Genomic DNA, 24,625 nt, shown 5'->3' on the forward strand with positions numbered 1-24,625 from the left:
TTTTGGCCCCATCCTTTGACCTCTCCTCAAGTCATACAAACATTTTGTGTGAATAATCTTTTGGACTCATCATTCACTATTCGTTCCAAAGTTATAACTAATGTTCCCTTAGAGGGACTTTTTTCAAGGAAAGGCTTGCTTTTGGCAAAAAGCTAAGTAAGGCTGCTTATTCTTAAGGCTTGTCACACTTTCCTCTAGGGTCAGCTGATTTGTTGGAACAGAAAGAAAACAAATAGTCTCAGAACCATAAGGTTTATGCATTTTAGCCAAACAGAGTTCATTTCCGATAGCCTCCTTCAGAATCCATCATGTTAGAGTACACTACAGAACTGCAGAGATTCTAGAATTCACTTTCATCTCTGTGTGTTTCCGCTTTGGTGTCTGTGCACCTTTTATGGCTGTTTGGATTTTGGCATCTATTTGAGGTCGTCCAAGGCTATGTTCAGTGCATCAAAGTGATTATGCTGATAATGCGGATTTTACACATGTTAATACACATGTTATAATGAATATAATAATTTTGGGGATTTTATGTAGCTAATATATGCACGTTATGTTTTAGGGTAAATGTATAACTAAAACTAGATTTATTACCATCAACACAAATTTGATCGTATCCATGTAGCACAACGTGACAAACCTGTTATTGGACCAATCACAGCAAAGAGCAACTCAGTACCTGGAATAAAGAAAAGCATGTCATAGATACAAAACAACTTATTTTGAGGCCCTTTTCAGCCTTTTTTGGCTTCTATCAAACTAACCTTTTACGCTCTGCCTATTTACCTCCATCTGAAACATCCCACATTATCAGACGGCTCCTAAAGATCTTTCTCTGGTCTGTATTGAATAGAGTAAAAGAGGATGACGCCTCGCTGCCTGTAGATTCAGTCTTTGATCCGAGTCTGTGTGACGACTCCACGGTGATCCTCTCACTACACCAGGACAGGGTCCACAACCCCTCTCTCTCACTCTGCTTAGCTGATAAGCACCCCTTTTTCTGACTCACTCGCTCTCGAAAGTACCCCTCTCCCTCCCTCTCTCTCGCTCCCTCCCTCCCTCCCTCCCCCCCAACACACTACCACATCAGCCCAGCTTCTGAAGAGGCTAGCTAGTGAGTTACCAGATTACTCAGCCTAGCCCCAAGGGGTTATGGGATATACGGCTGCTATTGTTTTAGCACCTCGCTGGCGTACAACACAATGTAGCCAACCATCCCTCCTCGTATATGTTTTGCCTCCACGTGTATTATTAGTTATCCGCTTTCAATGTTGAAGTGAATCTTAACGTCCATACAATCTGCAACTTAATCTGAACATTGGGTCTAAGTAGTGAGTCTGGATAACTCATTGGAACTTATATGGCATGTGTATTTGCTTGTTGAATGTATCTAATACATGGTTATAATAGTGGTTAGTGGTAATTCTTCTTTAGTGAAATCGATGATGACCAAGATGTATGTCATGGATACTCTCTCTTATGCCTGTCTGGATACAGATTCATGTTCTTAGACGTCTCCAGTCGCCCCACTGTGAGTAATGGAGATATTTGAAGTAGGAATTCTGACAGAATGAATAACTTCTCCTCAGTGAATACATTAGAATAAATTGGGTTCCTTTACACTCTCTCTCTCTCTCTCTCTCTCTCTCTCTCTCTCTCTCTCTCTCTCTCTCTCTCTCTCTCTCTCTCTCTCTCTCTCTCTCTCTCTCTCTCTCTCTCTCTCTCTCTCTCTCTCTCTCTCTCTCTCCCCTGTTTGAGAAGGAGGGATATAAATAAAGAATACAGGAATTGAGTTCAGAGGCCCGAGACGTTCGGTCGGGAAGAAGATAAAAACAATCTGCAACAGTTTTATTCCTGTGTCTGGTTGAGTTAGCGCGCTTTGTACTTTCAAGTGAATGATAAGGGGGGAGGATGTCAGGCAGCGAGAGGTGCTTTTAGCTTCAACTTTCTTTTTCTCTCTTCTCTGCCGGTGGAAACATGAGAGGCACAGGAAAAGTGGCTCACCGGCAGGCAGACACACACACACACACACGCTGGCAAGCGCACACACACTCACTCTAAGGCGTCACCCAAGCCCTGGTGCATGGACCCAGCTGCTCTCTCCATAGGAGGCAGTGGGCCCAAAAATCAGGCCATGGTACTAATTGCTTGGCTGGGCCTCTGCATCTGCCCGTCACACGCAGACACGCACGTACACACACACACGCACACGCACGCACTCGCACACACAGAGACAGACACAGAGCATCTGCCTGGCAGATCTGATGAAGAAGTCGTAGAGCAGATGTGTCCGTCCGCCTGCCTCTCTCTCAGCAGCCAGCCAGTCCCCTCTGTGTTTACACACGCCAAGGGTTGCCCCTCCATAGTACATGTGGTGTTACGTTGCTTCCTGCACACTCACTGGATGCTTGTGTACTGGGAGGGCGGGAAGAGGGGCGGGGAGGGGGTGATGCTGCACTGCTATTGGCTAGAAGTTAAGGAAGTGTAAGTCTGATTGGAGGGCTGGGGCACCACTCCCACTGCAATAGGCAGTGGCTACCTATTGCCATCACCATCCATGCGTTAGGGATTTGCTACGGGTAATGTTTGCTGACTATTTGACGTTTGGAACGAAAATCTGTTGAGGAGGCACTTACAGTAGGCTGTTGCGGTTTATGGAACGGAAGATGAAAATGGGCCAAAAAGTTTATTTCCTGGCCCAGACAAAACACATAGCTCACATTGGAGCGGGGTGGGGGGGGGGGGGGGGGTCATTTACAAAATACTCTGAATATTCAGTGTGTGTCATCATCAGGATTTTCCTCTCAGAATAACCTGGAGCTTTGACTTAGTTGACTTGTAGTGTTTTAACAGGACAGAATTGTTCAACAGTGCCCCTTTTATTGACTAAGGGCTATGTACAGTCACAACTAGCCGCCCTGGTTCCAGCCTCCTGGTTCCAGCCTCCTGGTTCCAGCCTCCTAGTTCCAGCCTCCTGGTTCTAGCCTCCTGGTTCCAGGACTGTGTTCTGGGGTTTTCTGAAGAAGCATCTGTTGTGAACAACACTTGTAACACCTTGCCAATTGGTGGGGAGGAGACTGCTTAAGCAGTGGGCTATTCAGTGGCAGAATGGGGAAGCGGGTGGTCAGTCAAAGAAAATCACCCAGCGTTTTGTCGGGCCAGTTCCGTGTCGTTAGTCTGTCCTGAAAGCGTCAAACCTTGGTGGCGGCTACCCCCTATTACACCCCCTCCGGTCGCCGGGGACGACCTTCGGCTGCAGCTGCCAATCAGAGAGGGTTGCCTGGGCGGCATGGCAGCCTGGCCTGTGAGGAAGCCATATTGATTTTCCAGTTAGCTCTAGCACACACTACTTATAGCTAACAGACGGCCTGACGACAGGTATGTCATTATCAATGAGCAGCAGGAAACAGTGCCCGTTCACCTCTCACCGCTACCATTCATATTTCCTCCCCCACCATCCCTCCATCTCTCTACTCCTCCATTTCTCCATGTGCTCCTTCAGCTCTGACAGAGTGCATCCTGGGACGGTCAATAAATCGCTCAGGCACACCGCGACAAGGACTAGTTGAGTGATGTGGTGGAGGGCGGACGACCTCTTTATTTTTTCTCCCTCTCTCGTTCGCACATTCCCTCCCTTTTTCTCTCTCTCTCTCGCTCTCTCTCTCTCTCTCTCTCTCTCTCTCTCTCTTCTCTCTCTCTCCCTCTCGCTCTCGCTCTCGCTCTCGCTCTCGCTCTCGCTCTCGCTCTCGCTCTCGCTCTCGCTCTCTCTCTCTCTCTCGCTCTCTCTCTCTCTTCTTTCTCTCCAGCCATCGCTTTCCTGGTAATTACAGCACCTGGAAGACATTAAGTGTTTCCTTACCCGAGACAGACTCATTATCATCAGAGCCATCGGCCGCTCTGCTCTTCTCATCTTCCTCCCCTCCTTCCCTCATGTCGAGGCTCTCTCCCTTCTACATCTTTAATCCCACTCAGCCTCTTCCTCCCTGTGGCACACATACATTGACTTTACCTCTTCGTCAAGAAACTCAATTATTATCATACAGACTCCCATGTTCCCCACTCCCTTGCCTTCACTCTCCTATTATAAGTCACTGTCCGAGTCTTCAAAGACTCCTAACCGCAAATGCATAAGACAGATGTGAGCAATTGAGATCGATTTGAGCCAATTAAGAGAGATAAGGCCAAATACATGTTTAGGCTTCCTGAAGTGAGTTTTTGCTCTCGTCTCTGGTCTCCCCACATGTTCCAGTCCTGGCACAGCCTAACACATGCAGCCTTCTGTCGCCTTTTAGTCTATAGTATTCTGTAGACATATAACAGAAGCAGTCCTCTCTCTCTCCTTTCTCTCTCTCTCTCTCTTTCTCTCTCTCTCTCGCTTTCTCTCTCTCTCTCTCTCTCTCTCTCTCTCTCTCTCTCTCTCTCTCTCTCTCTCTCTCTCTCTCTCTCTCTCTTACTCTCTTACTCTCTCTCTCTCTCTCTCTCTCTCTCTCACTCTCTCTCTTTCTCTCTCTCTTACTCTCTCTCTCTGTCTCTCTCTGTCTTTCTCTCTCTCTCTTTCTCCCTCTCTCTGTCTCTCTCTGTCTTTCTCTCTCTCTCTCTCTCTCTCTGTCTCTCTCTCTCTCTCCTCTCTTTCTCTCTCTCTCTCTCTCTCTCTCTCTCTCTCTCGCTCTCTCTCTCTTTCTCCATCTCTCTCTCTCCTCTCTCTCTCTCTCTTCTCCATCTCTCTCTCTTTCTCCATCTCTCTCTTTCTCCATCTCTCTCTTCTCTCATTTCTCTCTCTCTCTCTCTGTCTCCACCCATCTCTCTCTCTTTCTCCATCTCTCTCTCTTTCTCTCTCTCTCGTCGCTCTCTGTTTTTCTCATGATAGTTTCTGTAGAAATATAACGAAAGCAGAGTCTCTCTTCCTATCCCAATTGAAAATGTCCAATGTTACACACACACACACACACACACAACACAGGTTTTGACTGGGTTATCCAAGAAGATGAAGTCATCTGTTCTGAGGATGAGGTCAGTGATCTCTTGGTCTGATAGGTTCTGATGGAACAAGAGAGGAAGATTATATTCTCATGCGTGTGTGTGCATCTGTGCGTGGATGCAGCAATGCTTGGTGAGTGGTGCATGAGTTTGTGTGTGTGCTGGGGCTTCAAAGTCAAGGAGAGGCATATGAGATGCTCCTTGTTATTTAATTTTTTTACCTCTCTCTATATATTGGTAATGGCCCTGTTCCTGTGGCGGCCATCTTCCTTTTTTACCTCTCTATATTGGTAATTGCCCTGTTCCTGTGGCGGCCATCTTCTTATTTTTTTTAACCTTTCTCTCTATATTGTTTATAGCCTGTCCTGTGGCGGCCATCTTCTTTTTTTTTAAACCTCTCTCTCTATATTGTTTATAGCCTTGTTCCTGTGGCGGCCATCTTCTTTTTTTTTTTAAACCTCTCTCTCTCTATTGTTTATAGCCTTGTCCTGTGGCGGCCATCTTCTTTTTTTAACCTCTTTCTATATTGTTTATAGCCCTGTTCTTGTGGCGGCATCTTCTTTCTTTACCCCTCTCTATTGTTTATAGACTTGTTCCTGTGGCAGCCATATTTCCATCAGACAGTTATTTTGAACTTGACTTACGGCAACACCAGATCAACAGATCAAGGTCTTTACAGACACTTTCACATGTTGCTTGTGTTTTTGTTGATAGGGTAATCTGTTGCATTACAGCCATATATACAAGGAAGGCAGTTCTAACCGTGATAAATGCATTGTCGTCTCGCATCAACGTAGATGTAATTGCTTTTCGAGAGCTGGAACTCAAGGACAGTTTGTATACATCTCGTTCTGCTTCTGTCAGCATGTAGTCAGTGGTGTTTTACATTCTTATTAAGAGAAGGCTACCAGGTGGAGTTGTGTCGAAGATTGTTTCATCTCCTGTTCTCTCTCTCTCCTCATCTTCTTTCCTCTCCTCTCTCCTCTGTTCCTCTGTTCCTGCTGTTGTTGCAGACCCGGATCACATGTCGGCTTTGTTATTGCTGAGATGTAAAAACGGTGCGGTGGGTGTGAGTGTGTGTTTGTGTGTAGTGTGCGCGCGTCTGTGTGTGACTGTGCACCTGCATGTGTGTGTATACATGTGCGTGTGCCTGTGTGTGTCTGTATGCTTGAGCTGTGTGTGTTTGTGAGAAAACACAGCAGATTAAAGGTTCAGCAGTAGAGAGGTGTAATCAGGCAGGACAGGCCTGGGGAAAGATGATTGCCACTTGGTCATCACACAGGGAACCACTTAGACACTGTGTCAACCCCTCGGCTAATGATGAATAATGTCTCCTTCCCTCTGGACTCTTTCTACTCTTCACATACTGTCACTGTCTCTCTGTCTTCATCTAGCTGGCACCACATACAGATAAACACTGGTTACACACACACACACACACACACACACACACACACACACACAACACACACCCCTACACACACCTACACACACAAGCTCAAACACACTGATGCACACACACTGTTTTACGTCTCACACATCTCTCTCCCTCTCACCCCACACCCTCTTGCCCTGAGTTTGTAGACACACCACACCATGCAATACCTCCAGACAAAGAAGCCTAGCCCTAGCTGCAACCTGATCCTAGCCCCTCCATCATGCTCCGTCTGTGGGGTTTGTTTGACTGGTCTCCATCAGGGGCATGTCCGACCGGGGCCTCCCCTCCCCTCTCTGATTGATCACTTTCTCTCTCTCTCTCACTCTTTCTCTCACACACACACACACACACACACACATAACACTCATACGCACAGCTCCATCATTTAGTCCCCCAGTCAGGCTTCTGACACACAGTGTCAAAGGGAACAGCAGTAGCCTGATGGATCATCCTGCTTATGGATGCCAGTCTGCCTGGTGCTACAGTATGATAGTGTGTTTGTGTGATATTAACCACTCAACACCTGTGTACCTGCTGTTCTATTTGCAAGCCTTTGTTAGTCAACAGAACAGAGGTCAGAGTCAGCCAGATTGTGGGAAGATCGATCACTGCTCTCAAATTGAGATTGGAATTGTTCATTATTAGGAGGATCCGTTTTGATGGTGATATGGAAGGTGGGAAGCATCTAGAACATTTGTGGTGACATTCGAGATTATATCTAAATGGGGAACTGGGTTGTTTTACCTTCTTTTGTATGGACAGATAACCAGTGTTGGGAGTGCATATTTTACCATTTCAATCACCAGATATATTGGGGTCCCGAGTGGTGCAGTGGTCTCAGTGCTTGAGGCGTCACTACAGACCCTGGTTCGATTCCAGGCTGTATCACAACCGGCTGTGATTGGGAGTCCCATAGGGTGGCGCACAATTGGCCCAGTGTCGTCCGGGTTTGGCCGGTGTAGGCCGTCATTGTAAATAAGTATTTGTTCATAACTGACTTGCCTAATTAAATAAAGGTAAACTAAAAATAAATAAATATACAACTAATGGAGGCTAAATTATTGATATGGGCCAGCAAGAAGTCATAATAGTATGCCTCTGACAGAGAAACAAGAAGACTATTCTCATTATGTGCCAATATTCTTACTGCACATGATGCATGACAAAGCAGACGATGCAGACAGTGCAATAACAACATTAGAACAATTGTTGTGTTGACCTACTGTATAGGTATCCACTATATCCTATCAGTGAGAATAGTGTGAGACTGTGTGACTGTGTTGGCTCCTGGTGGTGCTGCCGCCGCCATTATGGTTAATGACCCATCCAGTCTGGTTGAAATGGCTCCTCCGCAGGGACACTATGTACTCACTCAACCAAGACCCCTTCATAGGTGACAATGGCATTAGAGGGTTTTATACCTGCTCCACGCTAGAAACACAAACAAGGGGGCTAACACAAGAACAACACTCAAGGAACATACTGTGAAAGGCTTGTTTTTTTTTGTAAGGACTGATGCTTTGGAGAACAAAGCATATGCTTCAGATAGGGTTGCTCATGTTGTCGTGGGGGATATCTTGGGTTGTTTCTTGACAACCAATACATTCATATTTCCTCACCAGCAGACTCATCATCAGTTTTATTTCTGTGTTTAACGAGCCACTGGAATTAGTTTTGCACCAGTAGTTTTTTATCACATTTCTGTTGATAATTTGAAATGGAATATTGGGTTCAACTCAGATGACAAACAGGACATGTAGAAAACAGATTCTGGACTCTATTCCCTCCCCAATACATTCTGTTGATTCTAGAATGGAATTGAGCATGGATAAATTGAATCTCCTAGCTAACTGAGATGGGCAGGTTATCCAAACACTATCACTAGCTGGCTGACTTCACTCTCAACCCTTTAACCCCTTTAGACTCCTGCCTCTGGAGAGTGGAGGTTATTTATTAGCCCAGTTATCTTCTTATAAAGGACGGCTCTCAACACGACCATACAGATAATCTAGCTCAGATTGAATCACCTTGGAATCTTCCAAATACCCATGGGGTTCCATTCATCCATTCAGGGAAGACCCTTTTTTCTCTCTCCCTCTCTCTTCCTCTCTATCCCCCAACCCAACCCTCCTTGCCCCTTCAAACACCCCTAAGAGAGGTCTACTTTCCACCCCACACCCCTTCTCCAATCCAATTAAGCCAGGGACAAAGCAGGATTAGCGAAGAGTTTACCTCTATAAAGCTCCACAGCGACCCCCAAAAGGCCTGTCGACGGTAAAAAGGCCAAAGGGGGCTTTGGGAGTTTGAGGGATAGCGGGGAGAATGCAATAGGCGCTGGTCAGCGATCTTAACCTGTCTGATGTTTGCTGTGGCGAACGGCGGCTCACTGCGGCGGCGGTTTAGAGGGAAGTTGGTGGTTGGGGACAATGCCTCAGTCTTTAACCACTTTGCTCCAGAAGCTTGGGCCTGTCTCCCCGATTTTCTCTGCACCTCTGAGTTTCAATGAAAAGCGCCTCCATCTTCTCTCTCCTTCATTCATGAAGGGGCTAGCGTTGGCTGACTGGCTTGACACTTCAAGGAAGGTTCTCTAGCCGTTAAAATTGTATCCCACCTCCAACAGGTGTGCCATCGTCGTGGCACTTTCACTGGCAAATGTGGCCTTGAGGGAAGGTGTTGTACTTCTTAAAACATAGCTGTTGGATATAATATTAATCAATGAAAGAACCAACGTTTTTAAAGCCTTTCCTTTGTGGATGATTTTAGGCCTGGGAAGTGTCACTGTCACCAGGTCAATGATAAGTACAGTAGCAACATCCGTCTGTTATTGTTGTCTTGCCGTCTCCTTTTAAACGGCCATCATTACCCTGAGGTAGCAGGTAGAATGCAGGGACAGGCAGCCTACTACATTTGCATATGTCTGCCGAATTTCACGCTCCTCTTCCCTTCACTTATGTGGCCTTATCCCCTTCTTTATTCCACCATCACCCCAGAGCCTCCAACTCTGCCCTCACCGGCCCCAAGGTTAAAGCGCTTTAAGTCTCAACCCTAAACTGTTAGGGGGAGAGAAACGCCAGGCCTTGTATGGGGATGGGTGGAGAAGGGGGATTTAGTGTACCCCCTCTGGCTAACCTGATCCCTATCTTTGTGTAATTACCCCAAAAATTAATAAAACGCTAGTTCCTCTTTCACCACAAGAAAGAATGCGACACGTTGACCCACTCGCTGGGTTGCCAGATTGGGTTTGGTCTTATCTTCTTGTGTTGTTTTTAAAATCCTCATAAAAAAGCTCCCTGCTACTGTTTAGTGTTACTATTCAAATCCCACCGCTGCCACCAATTGCGCTAGCTACCTCTACCAGTTTGGTATCTCATTATCTCTCCAGAGCTCCCTGTCCCTTGCCTCGATCCGCACAAAAGCTAAATGTTTAATGAGTCAATGCATTGAGGGCTTCACTTCTCTTCCAATTAACCCCAGGACCATTCCGTCATTTTCCTAAATCCACACAAGGCTTTTTTGTTCACGCTTTAAAAGGCTAAGCCGCTAGCTAGCGCCAGAGCAGGGGCCGGGCTGGAAAGTTAAAGGACTAACCTGTTAGCTAACACAGTGGAGAGGGACATAAAGGGTTTAATCCCTATTAGGATAAATTCTAACTAAATGCCCCCAAATAGCCTTTGAAAAGAAGGGACTTCCTTCAAAGAGTATAACCCCAAACTAAGCAGCGTTTGGCTTGGATGTTGGATCTGTACTACTTCACTACTATACACTCGACTCAACGCAAGCTTGGACCCTCTTTATTTTTCTTTAAATCTCTCACACTCCAGCGGCTTCTTAGGCCTGTTTATTTTCTCAGTGTTGTGGTTTGTTTTACTTGCCTTGAGGCACATAGACTCCTATACGTGACCAGTGATTAGAGCTTGAATCAGTCAGTTACACGCAGGTACAACAATCGTGCCTATCAATCATGCCCTAACGACACAAATCCTTTGGCTAAATTGATTGGATGAATTTGTGTAGAATATTTTCTTAAATTCCCTAAAGAACCTGTGGGTGGTGTGCATATGTATGTTGCTACATGCAGTAGTGTTTTATATTAATTGCCTATTGTTGTGAGGATGACTGCTGGGGTGAGGAAGTAGAGTCATGTGTTTTCCACCGTTCTGCAGGTCCCATGATCCTAGAACTCTCACTATGGGGCCCTCTTAGATGTGGTTCTCCCACCTTCCCCTCCTCCTTGAATCACATTGTTTGAGACTGTATCACACTTTATTTGGATAGTCCATCTGTAGATGCTCTACAGACTATCAATAACATTTCAACTATCTACTAGCCCTAACCCTTATCCTAACCTTTATTCTAAACCTAACCCAACCCTATTCGTAACCTTAGCAAGCAGTTGCTTATCAACAGTATGATATGACCATCTGTAGACATTCATCTACATGGGACATTCCAAATAAAGTGTGACCCAATTATATAACTATTAGCCTTAAAGTCCATAACGACTTTACCATAGTATGACATATATGTTTATCCTTCCTTACACACTCTCTCTCTCTCTCTCTCTCTCTCTCTCTCTCTCTCTCTCTCTCTCTCTCTCTCTCTCTCTCTCTCTTCCCTCCTCTCTGTTTTTTTCCTGGTATCACTCAAACTCAACAACAAAATCCGTCCTAATTGGCTCCAGAGGGCTGTGAGGAGAGTGGGATTGGGGCGAGTCAGAGGGGGCAGTGCATGTCAGTGGAGGCGAGTGCCCTGATTGGAGCAGAGGCCCAGGCCCAGGCCTCCCCCTTCTCTACCTCCTACTCATTAGTCTGATGAACTCATTCTCTGATGGAGGGTGACATGGCTGGGTGTGGTGTGCCAGGCTGGAACAGAACACAGCCGGGGGAGGGGGGTTCTGAGGCAAAGCCCGTGTGTGTTAGATGAAGGGTGAGGAGGGGTGAGGGAGGGAGGTGGTGGGGTTGGGGGATATAGGAGTTCTACATGAGGCATAGCCCATGTAGATGAAGTGCCAGGGAAGACTAGCGTCAAACTCACGGGCTCAAATGTCTGCTTGTGTTAGTCTTCGCTTTCATATTCATTTAGGTTTGGACAGTCGTAAACTCCAGACTCGCGTCTAAGACCACTGCTGTGGTTATCCTACCTGATTTGATTCTGTGGTCAGTGAAGCGAAGGAAGAAGAGTTGGAAAATATGCTGCTGGGGATTCTTCAGATGTACAGGCTGTGACTAGGCTATACAGTGTCTTTGATCTTGTAGCTCAGCTCATTGTTCATATGATTTAAGGTATAGTAGTCCAACTACTGCTATTTCTGTTTGGTTGGGAATTGGGGAAGTCCATGGAAATACTCAGGGAGAATTGGTGTAATCTGTAATGCAGAATAATGTGCACCTGGCTGTTGAGAAGCCAGTGGAAAAGAGTCTGGTGTAAACACTGTAGTTGTTTCAAGGGGGTTGGGGGTTGGGGGTGGGGGGGTTGGGGTGGGGGTTGATTGATTGATGTTCACAGAGACCTTTGCACACAAACACTCACTCTATACAAAACACATTCACACAGGACTACATAGTACACACACAAACATTCGCACACAGAGATGGTGTGTGTGTATTCGTCAGAGAGTGTGTGTGTGTGTGTGTTGGTTGGTGTGTTTGCGTGTCGCAAAAGCAATTCCAATTCCGCACTGATAAGTCCAGAGGTTTCTTTTCCTTCTCACTACTTACCCTATCAACTTCCCCAATATGGCTGCTCCCATCGCTATCCCCCCGTCTCTGGTTTGATGTTGATTGATCACCTCTCTTCCTCCCGCTCATTAATTTCATCACTTTATCTCCACCACTTCATATGACCAAAAGGTAATAATAAAGCCCTCCTCCATGATCCTTTAACCGGAGCAGCAGCGCGGAAACGCTTAATAACAGCCTACAAATTGAACTTCAATCACCTCATTTCCCTTCAAAGGCCACAGACAGACGCAACACAAGGCATATTAAACCAAATGGCAAAACGCTACGTGCATCTTTTCCGCTATTTTATTCTTCCCTCTTGCCACACCCTCCTTGGATGAAATTCCGATTCACATTGAACAATAAAGTTTGATTCTATTCTAATAAGCGACAGGGGTTTCTATCTACTATGTAACACGGGTTCCTTTTTTCTCTCAACACCAGGAAGTCCTTATCAGCCCAAACACCCGCGCCTCGTCTCCCCAACAGAGAATTCTATTGAGAGACTTAATTTATCTTGTAACACACACACACGCTCACACGCTCACACACACACACACACACACACACACACACACACACACACACACACACACACACACACACACACACACACACACACACACACACACACACATTTATCTTGTAACACACACACACACACACACACGCACACACACACACGCTCACACACACACACACACACACGCTCACACACACACACACACACACACACTTATCTTGTAACACTCACAGCACGACTACCCTGCTACTTTGTTCTCCTCTCATGTTAGATGGTATTTTCAATCCAATTTTTGTCAGACTTCCAAATGCGTGGTGCTGTGCCCCCACTCCCAATCAAAACCAGTTTATTTGTCACACGGTGAAATGCTTACTTACAAGCTCTTCCTCAACAATGCATAGTTCAATATCAGAAGTACGAAATAGAAAATCTAGAATAGGATCTTTAAAAAAAACACTTGACATCAGCAGCAAGCGTTGTTTGAAGAGTCGGGGGTGAGGAGGGGTATGTTGGTGGGTGTCATTTCTGGGGTGGAAAGGGTGTGATGGAGTAGGTCCATTGGCAGGGATCGGCTGAGAGATGTGTGTGTGTGTGTGTGTCGGATAGCGGTTGGTAGCTAGGGGGGTTGGTAGGGGCACATCTCTCCCCCGGTCCCCCTTCATGTGTCCCTCTTCATTCCAGAGTCGTTTGGGTGTCTGACAGAGACAAACGATAGTGCTTCAGAAATGACCAGCAGCCCAGGCACAAACAGGTTGAATAGCTCCCAGTGCGGCAGAGGGGGAGAGAGATGGAAGAGAGAGGGAGAGTGTGTGTGATTGTGTGAGAGAGAGGAGAAAAAAGCTTCACAATCGAGACTCTCAAAGCCTTCTGTTGTTCTGTTTGGCTGCATGCGTCCTCTGTGGTGTCAGTCGCTTTGAAATCCAGCTTGGAGTCAGAGAGCTGAATTGATGGGAGTTGCTGTACCGGTCACAGGGGACGAGAAAGCTATATTAAGCCATAATGAAATGCGTAAGTGTGAAGATGGCTAGGGCTTTTATATTTTTTGCAACCCTGCAGAGCTTTTGTCTTTGAGAAATGCATATATTGCATTTTTCTTCGACTAGTTTTCAAGGAAGCGATCCCTTTCCTCTCAAGATATATGTCAATATTTTTCATTATCATTGGCTTTCTATCAAAACCATTCTATTCTATGTCAATACAAACTATTATCCCTCAACAGTCCCATACTACACAGTCCATTCTTTCTCTCCCTGCTTCATTGGTCCTTGGAATTGTGTGTTCCGAGACTGACTTCTGCATTAATTCAATAAGCACTCCATCAGACGACAAGCCAATCAGGAGAGGCCGCCTTCAGGCGACAGGCCAATCAACAGGGGCCATTTGTGGCCACATCTGGAGGAGGTTGAAGGGAGTTAGAGTGGTGGTGGTGTTTCACCTTCAAGGCCTTCAGGGCCAGTCATGGAGACTGATAGTGGCCTGGAGGGCTGCAGCCACAAACACCTGCAGTCTGGAGCCATTCGGTATAGATGCAGTCGGAGACTCTGAGACACTAGGAGGCATACAGTTTATACCACTATGGTACTTTATTCCAGTGGATGGCCCTTTCAAATAAAGAGTAGAATAAAGTAATATCTACAATTCTCTGGAATATATTTTAGGTACCTTCCATACCACAACCACCTTTGTTTAATTGTTTATTACTCTGTTTTGGTCCAGTGTCTGACTCCACTCTCCTTTAGTGATTTCCCTCTCCTCTCCTCTCCTCTCCTCTCCTCTCCTCTCCTCTCCTCTCCTCTCCTCTCCTCTCCTCTCCTCTCCTCTCCTCTCCTCTCCTCTCCTCTCCTCTCCTCTCCTCTCCTCTCCTTATCTGCTGACCCCTCCTCTATCTATCACAGCCCAATCATATGTAGCAATAACTCCAGGCCCGGACAATAACGGCCTCACCGCTGCAATTTGTCCAGCAGCCGCTTCAACCAAGTGGGTCATAGGCGGCGCACCTTTCTCTCCCCTGGATAGTTTATCGTGTCACCCTCCGAGCTTTTTCATCTGCAAGGGAAAAGGTGTCTGTGGAGGAGAGGGAGGGAATGTTGACTCCCGCCCTGGAACAAGGGGAATTCATTACAAGATAGGGTCTCTGAAAAGCAGCAGTCTCAAATATTATATCTGGATTGGTTTTTGGAGTGAAGATGCATCGGTCGGGTTCAAAATATGATATGAGGCGACGAGCGGCGTCGCTTCTAGACCTGTCATATCTATTTACACTCTGAGAGAGTGGCCGCAACATCCTCAATTTAGCCCTCAGTGCCTCACAGACAAGTACTAACACCGAGGAGGAGAGTATCAGTGGAAACACCCTGGGGTGTAGAAATGAACCCCTGGAATAGAGAGTCAAGGTTACTCACCCACCCACCCTTCCATCTACATTTTCACCTCTACATGAAATTGTCTACTACTGCGTTTCTGACCTGATACTTGGAGGTGGAAAGTGACATTCCAGCACTGAGAGATGACATGTAATGTGGTTGAGGAGGCAGTGTGTGTGTGTGTCTGTGTCATGTAGTGTGGTGAGTGGTCGGTGTTGTTGACATGTGAACCTGATGGCCACCCTTTCTGTCTCGCCGTCCTCACAGCAGATAGAGAAGTCAGACTGATCCAACTGTCTGTCTGTCTGTCTGAGGCTGTTTGTCATAACCTTCAAATCCCAGACTGGTAAACAGACTCTGACAGACAGGACAGGGCTGGAGACACGCAGACCAGAACGCTTCCTTCTATGACAGGCTTTATTTTAGACTGTCATATCTGGTTATTTAGACATTGTGTTGTTATACATCATTGATGTATTTGTAATTACATGGTGATGATCATACATTAACGAGAATACAGTATATTACTAAAAGAAATGTTTCTTGATTGGCGTGGTGCAGACTGCAGTGGAACACATCCCCCGGTCCTCCCCCAGTCCCACAGACAGTGTAGTTGTGTCATGCTCTGTTGTGGCTGTGGGTGGCAATGTGTATAATGCAGTGCGTTAACACTGCTCAAATGGGGTTAATTGTATCACAGGGAGGGGTGGGTGCTGTAGACAGTCATTGCCTGCCTTGCCTGCAGTGTGGAGATCAGTCCATGAGTGGCTGAAAGATGACGAGATGTGATTTTCATAATTGAATACAAATCTAACTGACAAATCAAACTGAAGACTCACCTAGATCCACTAAGACTTCATCAAAAATAGACTAATCAAACATATGAGGAAGAAAACAGACAAAAATATCATTCTTTCTCACCTAGATCCCTCTAAAACCTTCATAAAAAATACGTAATATTATCTTTCGCAAATATCTCTAACTTTGACACCCAATTAAAGAAAATCCCTTTATAAATCCTTTTGGATATACTGTACCAGAAGCCACAGCTTGAGGGGTTATTGTGACAGTGTTTCCATGGTGACGGGGCTGATGGGAGGCTGGTACGGTGTGGGGTCGTCCTAGGCCCAGCCTGTTAGGGTAGTGTAGGTGAGAGTCTGGGAGAGAGACGGACGGGCAGCCCAGTCTCTCCTCCAAACCTCTCTAATCCACATTTAATTGAACTCCAGAGACTTTGAAGTGAGGCTGCGGTGCAGGCAGGTCTTATTCCTCTGAGAGGAGGGCAGTGGGAGAGAGAGAGGGGAGGGAGAGAGCAGGGGGTAGAAGGAGATAGAGAGAGATAGTGGTATGGAGGCAACAGAGAGAGAGAGAGGGAGGAAAGAGAGAGAGAGGGGAGGGAGAGAGCAGGGGGTAGAAGGAGATAGAGAGAGAGAGGAGAGGGAGAGAGCATGGGGTAGAAGGAGATAGAGAGAGAGAGAGAGAGAGGGGTATGGAGGCAACAGAGAGAGAGAGAGAGGGAGGAAAGAGAGAGAGGTATGGAGGCAACAAAGAGAGAGCGAGGTATGGAGGCAACAGACAGAAAGAGAGGGAGGAAAGAGAGATGGAAAGAGAGGGAGGGGGAAGGAAAAAGACAGGGAGATGGAGAGAGCGAGAGAGACCGCCAGGCCGTCCTCGGCTAAGAGCCCCAGCTGCTCCCTTCCACTGCAACCTACCCTTTAATGAGCTCCTTGAAGCTAGTGCTGGAGTTAGCACGCTATGATAGCCGCACATTTGAATATTTCTGATTAATACCACAGCTTCTAACCCCTTGGTGCCATACCTCAGTGACTCCTCTTCAATCCCCATGTCTCTTGACACCTACCGTCATTAAAAGAGCTTTGAAACAAAAAGGGAGAGGCACGGGCGAGTAAAAAAAAGAAGCTAGTCAACAAAGCAACGATAAGTGGGTTAGCGCAGAAGCTAAAGATTGGATTAGCTTGAATATGAATCGCAGGAGGCCAGACTGAGCATCTGTGGCTGTCAGGAGGGCTGACAGGCTTTGAGACAAGTCACTCTGACAACCTCAGAGAGAGATTAGGCTCAGCTCATTTGAGCATTTTTGCATTCTTTAGCGTTAGCTGACAAGCTACTGTTTAACCTTGCAAGGTGGCAATCCCCTTGTTAGAGGAATTACAGAAAGCAGGCTAAATGACTGTTTAGCATAAACTGTGCTGTTGACCCAGTAGCACTCTTCACAAAGCATTGTTAAACCCAACTAGCTCTCACAGTCCCACGTCAGAATTAGACGTTCATCCATGTTTATACATTTTACATTTTAGTCATTTAGCAGACGCTCTTATCCAGAGCGACTTACAGTTAGTGAGTGCATACATTTTCATACTGGCCCCCGTGGGAAACGAACCCACAACCCTGGCGTTGCAAGCGCCATGCTCTACCAACTGAGCTACAGGGGACTTCTCCTCCCCACTCAGACCACTCTCCGACAGTCCTAGCAAAATTCTTGCTTGAGAAAATAGCTCTTTGCTAAGAAGCAATTTTTTGTTGCTTTCTGACCATTTTAATTGAAAACACTACAGTACTTAACTGTTACCCAGAAATGATTTGATATTTAAATAAAAACGGCTGCATTGGACCTTTAATAATGCTAAGCTGTGAACTTGGTCAGGGAATGTATTATAAAGCTTACATTTATTTTTGGACTGGTTAATATTTAATATTGTTTCCTCTGACAGTAGCACATTTCACTGCATTGCAACAAAGATTAACACTGTACAAACATGGTGCCGGTTGATTAAATGTTTTTGCCATCAGAATGAAAACATCAATGGTGTAGTGTCTCTACAAGAGCCAACGACATAGGTCTGGATCTCGAAGAGCAAAACTTTTCAGGCCATTTGATGGTCTACAACCAGATAATGAAAGTGACATTACTGTGAACACACATCAACATAGACATAGAGAACAAGCGACATACTGGACTCTGTAGAATCTGAGTGACTCTCTTCTTCTGCGCCATCATGTTGAAGTCCTGCCGTATTTCAGGTGACATGTTCCTGCTGCGGAGGTACTCAGGGTCGCTCTCATCCACCCGGTCAAAGTACCTCTCCTTGGAGTCTGTGCTGGATAGGGACAGGGTCATGGACCCAACAGCCTGTCTGATCTCCACCAAACTCATACTGTCCAAATCTTCAGGATCGCCTCACTCTCTCTGGTCCTCACCTGCTACACTGCAGGACAGCTGGCTCTGGGAATCTGTTTTATCAAACGTCAAATTTCGAAGTTGTTGCAAACTTCAAATTTCGAAGTGTTTAAGGTTAAGTTTAGGCAATAACTCAGAAATCTTAACGTTAGGCATTAACTCTGAAAGGTTAAGGTAAGGGTATTAAAAACAAACAAAAAAACAAAACATGTATGCGCTCACTAACTGTAAGTCGCTCTGGATAAGAGCGTCTGCTAAAATGACTAAAATGTAAAAAATGGTTAAGGTTTGGGATAGGCTTAAAACAAAAATCTCAAAAACGACTTTCTATCGCTGAATTCGAACTTGCAACCTTTGGTGTCTTTGAATAGGCCTTACCCATCCACCATCCCCATCCACAATGCCCTAGCAAAACCGAAACCTACTTGAAGGTAACAGCGCTCACTGTTGCCTCTAGTGGCCGGTTTACACGTCCTCTGCCGACGTCCTCAGACATGGGTGGATGTCGAATACTGACTTGTATCACGGGTGACCTGGCTGGTCAAAACGGCCTTAATCTGGGGAAAATCTGAGCCATTAAAAACCACTTAAATGGGCAGTTTGCTTTGGCATTATAGTTTGTTTGAACTACATATGACTGTTTTGTAAACACACTTTACGTTTGGCCTTGCAATAGGTACTCTTCAGTGAAGTAATACTTTTTTGGCTCTGAATATTGGTGCGTACTTGAAATGATCTTGACATCATTTTTGTATATTTTTTTTATACAGAGAGGATATCCGCTGTCTAAATTACTGATGAGCTTTTAGTGAACTAAACGTCTGCCTCCTCCATCCCTCCCTCTGAATAGGGCTCATTCTCTTGTTAAAGGTATTCCTTTTTCATGGAGGCTGATCAATATAAAACATTAATCCTGCTGTTCGGGACGACGCGTCATCTGGCTGTGATGAATGAACTAACACGGCCTTCTCTCCTCTCTTCTTCTCTCCTCTCTCTCCTCTCTTCTTCTTCTTCTTCTTCTCTCCTCTCTCCTCCCTTCTTCTTCTCTCCTCTCCTCTCTCCTCTCTCCTCTCTCCTCTCTCATTCTCTCCTCTCTTCTCCTCTCTTCTCTCCTCTCTCCTCCCTTCTTCTTCTCTCCTCTCCTCTCTCCTCTCTCCTCTCTCCTCTCTCATTCTCTCCTCTCTTCTCTCTTCTCTCCTCTCTCCTCTTCTTCTTCTCTCCCCTCCTCTCCTCTCTCTTATCTCCTCTCTCCTCTCTCCTCTCTTATTCTATCCTCTCTTCTCTTCTCTTCTCTTCTCCTCTCCTCTCCTCTCCTCTCCTCTCCTCTCCTCTCCTCTCCTCTCCTCTCCTCTCCTCTCCTCTCCTCTCCTCTCCTCTCCTCTCCTCTCCTCTCCTGTCCTCTCCTCTCCTCTCCTGTCCTCTCCTTTCCAGATCCTGACCTACACAGAGGGCCTCCATGGTAAATGGCTGTTCACAGAGATCAGGGCTGTCTTCTCCAGACGTTACTTGCTGCAGAACACTGCTCTGGAGATCTTCATGGCAAACAGAAGTAAGACCCACCTCCAGCCTGTTTTATTCTAGTACTATTCAGTAGAATCTCAACCCTTAAATTATGACATGAGTTTGGATTTTAATCTGAAAGGCAAATGTGTGAATAGTATCTTTGCCAGGATCTTTTTGAAAGAGTACAGGTTTGATGTTGGGATTCATTTCTATATTATTTTGAATGTAAAGCTACTCCATTATATGTGGAAACCAAGCCATGGTTTGACAGAACTTGTTTGTCTTCCTGTGTAGCTGCAGTCATGTTCAACTTCCCAGATGCAGCCACGGTCAAGAAGGTGGTCCAATGCCTCCCTCGCGTGGGGGTGGGCACCAACTTTGGCCTCCCACAGACCAGGTCAGTCTTTCTCTATCTCTCTCCCTCTCTCTTTCTCTTCTTCTCTCTCTCTCTTTCTCTCTAGCTCTCTATCTCACTGTCTATTTCTCTCCATATTTCTCTACTTTTCTGCAGTGGAGGGTTGGTATGTGTTCGTCCCCACTTTGTCTCTTGTCAGTTGACACTAAACACTTGTTGGGCTTAGCGTGTAACACTGGCATTTCACGTGTCACACCGTCACGCTTCAGCACGGTCTGAGAAAACCACCACAGAAAGAGTGGAAAAGAAAGAAAGAGAGAGAGGGAAAGAATGAAAAAATAAGAGAAAAAGAAACTGAGAAAGTTCAAAAAGAAACAGAGGCTAATTGGACACACACACACACCGTCCAAGGTATAGAGTGGGCATACCCTCCCTCCCCTCCAACTATCTCCCCACTCCCTTCTCCTCTTGTCTAGCGTAATTGACTTCACACAAACACAGTCCAGATCATTTATTTATCTCCCTCTCTGAGAACTAGATAGCAGGGTGGCCAGAGCAGGCCAGAACACATACACCTTCCCTCTGGTAGGAGTGTTGCATGTTCTTATGAGTCTACGTCTGCAGCACCCTACCATAGCCAAGTCCAGCCAGTCCACTGCGCTGTCATGGCTGTAGCCAAGCCAAAGACTGAATGGAAATTGAGAAATGTCCAAGAAAATTCCCAAGGAGGATCCCAGTGTTTTGCTGCATAGTTGGCGTCTTCGGTAATGCACAATCAGGGTCCCTAGGAAGTGTGAAGATGATAGTGATCATCCATTTTGTAACCCATGAGAGAGTGTTGAAATGTGTGTTTTTGTAAGAGTCAGATTGCGTGTATCTGTTTGTGTGTGTGTGCGTGCGTGCGTGTATAAGAGAGATAGTGTGTGTGTGTGTGTGTGTGTGTCAGTCCCATTAATCAACATGGTGTAGCTCGGCCGGGGGCACCGTGTCTCTTTGACCTGGAGACAGCTGTACAGCCCAGTCCTGCTCTCACACCAACACACCATCACTACTCCCTCGGCATGACATTATACAGCCTCTACCACAACCTACAGTACCTCTACCTCACACTATAATGTTTACCACGGCCTACAGTACCTCTACCTCACACTATAATGTTTACCACAACCTACAGTACCTCTACCTCACACTATAATGTTTACCACAACCTACAGCACCTCTACCTCACACTATAATGTTTACCACAACCTACAGTACCTCTACCTCACACTATAATGTTTACCACAGCCTACAGTACCTCTACCTCACACTATAATGTTTACCACAGCCTACAGTACCTCTACCTCACACTATAATGTTTACCACGGCCTACAGTACCTCTACCTCACACTATAATGTTTACCCCAGCCTACAGTACCTCTACCTCACACTATAATGTTTACCCCAGCCTACAGTACCTCTACCTCACACTATAATGTTTACCCCAGCCTACAGTACCTCTACCTCACACTATAATGTTTACCCCAGCCTACAGTACCTCTACCTCACACTATAATGTTTACCACAGCCTACAGTACCTCTACCTCACACTATAATGTTTACCCCAGCCTACAGTACCTCTACCTCACACTATAATGTTTACCACAGCCTACAGTACCTCTACCTCACACTATAATGTTTACCACAACCTACAGTACCTCTACCTCACACTATAATGTTTACCACAGCCTACAGTACCTCTACCTCACACTATAATGTTTACCACGGCCTACAGTACCTCTACCTCACACTATAATGTTTACCACGGCCTACAGTACCTCTACCTCACACTATAATGTTTACCCCAGCCTACAGTACCTCTACCTCACACTATAATGTTTACCACAGCCTACAGTACCTCTACCTCACACTATAATGTTTACCACAACCTACAGTACCTCTACCTCACACTATAATGTTTACCCCAGCCTACAGTACCTCTACCTCACACTATAATGTTTACCACAACCTACAGTACCTCTACCTCACACTATAATGTTTACCCCAGCCTACAGTACCTCTACCTCACACTATAATGTTTACCACAACCTACAGTACCTCTACCTCACACTATAATGTTTGCCACAGCCTCACATCCACACCAGTGTTGCAAAAACATTAGCCTAACATTCAGACAGTTTTCTTTAGGTATATAGACTACCTAGGCTTCACCCCAACCTCTCTTCCACTATACGTTAATGTCTCAAAAACCTTGGACCTAACATTCAGACAGCATCTTAGGTACCTATAAAGAAACGAGATCACCCTAGCATTTGTTCCCTGGCCTAACCTTCATATGGGTTAGCATTTTAGCTGCCTTGTGTACAATTCAGAGATGTTGCCCTAACGTTTGTTCAGTGTTTTGGAGCTATAAACTGGGAGTTGTAAAGGGGTGATTGTGACTTTCTGCTGGCCTAATGACTATAATCTCACACTGTGACAGTGATTAATTCCATAATTTGACTTTGTTTTAATTGGATTGGGGGTCATTTGTTTAAGTCCCCCAGCATACGTCATGCTCCGGGGGCCTGCGAGTGTGTGTGTGTATGTGTGTGCTGCGGGGGGGGGATCAGTGTGTGTGTGTATGCGTGTGCTGCGGGGGGGATCAGTGTGTGTGTGTATGCGTGTGCTGCGGGGGGGATCAGTGTGTGTGTGTATGTGTGTGCTGCGGGGGGGGATCAGTGTGTGTGTGTATGTGTGTGCTGCGGGGGGGGGGATCAGTGTGTGTGTGTATGTGTGTGCTGCGGGGGGGGATCAGTGTATGTGTGTGCTGCGGGGGGGGATCAGTGTGTGTGTGTATGTGTGTGCTGCGGGGGGGGATCAGTGTGTGTGTGTGTATGTGTGTGCTGCGGGGGGGGATCAGTGTGTGTGTGTATGTGTGTGCTGCGGGGGGGATCAGTGTGTGTGTGTGTGCTGCAGGGGGGATCAGTGTGTGTGTGTGTGTGTGTGCTGCGGGGGGGATCAGTGTGTATGTGTGTGAAGAAGAAATAACCTTACTCATTGCACATTTTTCTTTTTAATTTACTGAGCCTAAATATCAATAACTATCTAATATTAGAACATTTGCATTTAGAGACTTTACTAAGGCCTACGGCCTTGGTCTGAATCAGTGTTATTATTGAAGTGGGAAATCTTGAAAGCACACCAATCATCTTGTATGATTATGTTATGTTTTCATAATTCACAGTGGGTCTGAAAGGTTTTTCTTTGAAGGTGTTGTCAATGTCTTGGGGTCAAAATATCTTATTTGCCAGTACTTATGGACTCGCATACAGTCCAGAATCTAACCAGACAGTCCAGTATCTAACCAGAGAGCCCAGTATCTAACCAGAGAGCCCAGTATCTAACCAGAGAGCCCAGTATCTAACCAGAGAGCCCAGTATCTAACCAGAGAGCCCAGTATCTAACCAGACAGTTCAGTATCTAACCAGAGAGCCCAGTATCTAACCAGAGAGCCCAGTATCTAACCAGAGAGCCCAGCATCTAACCAGAGAGCCCAGCATCTAACCAGAGAGCCCAGCATCTAACCAGAGAGCCCAGCATCTAACCAGAGAGCCCAGTATCTAACCAGAGAGCCCAGCATCTAACCAGAGAGCCCAGCATCTAACCAGAGAGCCCAGCATCTAACCAGAGAGCCCAGTATCTAACCAGAGAGCCCAGTATCTAACCAGAGAGCCCAGCATCTAACCAGAGAGCCCAGCATCTAACCAGAGAGCCCAGCATCTAACCAGAGAGCCCAGCATCTAACCAGAGAGCCCAGCATCTAACCAGAGAGCCCAGCATCTAACCAGAGAGCCCAGCATCTAACCAGAGAGCCCAGCATCTAACCAGAGAGCCCAGCATCTAACCAGACGGTGTGTGTTCTCCCTCCTCCAGGCGTATCTCCCAGGCCAGTCCCAAGCAGCTCTACAAGGCCTCCAACATGACCCAGCGCTGGCAGCGCAGAGAGATCTCCAACTTTGAGTACCTCATCTTCCTCAACACCATCTCTGGTAAGACCAGTGTTACCACACTATCACTGGACTGTCACCATAGGGAATGACAACGCACCCAGCTATTATGAACATATGTGGTCAATGATGTAAATGTTGTAAACTCTGTTTGGCCAACATGGTTTCCTCCTCTTACTTCATATTCTTCAGAGTTAGCAAAAATACATTGGAAAAGGGAGTTTGGTGTTTAGACATTTAGATTACTAGACATGTTCAGTGATAGAAGTTTGATGATGATGTTGACTAATTTGAGACTGTTGTGACTGTCCTCCTATGTCTCCCTCCTTCCTTCCTCCCTCCCTCCCTCCCTCCCTCCAGGCCGTACCTACAATGACCTGAACCAGTACCCTGTCTTCCCCTGGGTCATCACGAACTACGACACTGAAGACCTGGATCTCACCCTGCCCAGCAACTACAGAGACCTGTCCAAGGTAACACACACACGCGCTCTTAGGAAGAAAGAGACGCATTGCTGTAGACATGTTCTCTGTCACTAGCTTAGTCAGCGCTGATAGA

General features: G+C 46.1%; 2 protein-coding genes across 2 annotated transcripts in view; both read left to right on the plus strand.

Moving 5' to 3' along the window:
• Positions 1-24,625, plus strand: part of LOC311109993 (lipopolysaccharide-responsive and beige-like anchor protein) — a 164,653-nt gene that overhangs the window by 38,910 nt on the left and 101,118 nt on the right. The gene's annotated exons all lie outside the window — the stretch shown is intronic.
• LOC311110096 (lipopolysaccharide-responsive and beige-like anchor protein) overlaps positions 19,104-24,625 on the plus strand; it is a gene marked incomplete at both ends in the record, with an annotated part of 6,943 nt that continues 1,421 nt past the window's right edge. Inside the window, 5 exons of the mRNA XM_084188663.1 lie at positions 19,104-19,163; positions 19,652-19,769; positions 20,018-20,120; positions 23,994-24,109; positions 24,428-24,540. Of these exons, the coding sequence (XP_084044789.1) occupies positions 19,104-19,163; positions 19,652-19,769; positions 20,018-20,120; positions 23,994-24,109; positions 24,428-24,540 (510 nt within the window). The remainder of the gene's footprint in view (positions 19,164-19,651; positions 19,770-20,017; positions 20,121-23,993; positions 24,110-24,427; positions 24,541-24,625) is intronic.

The sequence above is a fragment of the Coregonus lavaretus genome, assembly GCF_964263955.1.
Source record: "Coregonus lavaretus genome assembly, contig: SUPER_35_unloc_1, whole genome shotgun sequence".
NCBI classification, from domain to species: domain Eukaryota; kingdom Metazoa; phylum Chordata; class Actinopteri; order Salmoniformes; family Salmonidae; genus Coregonus; species Coregonus lavaretus.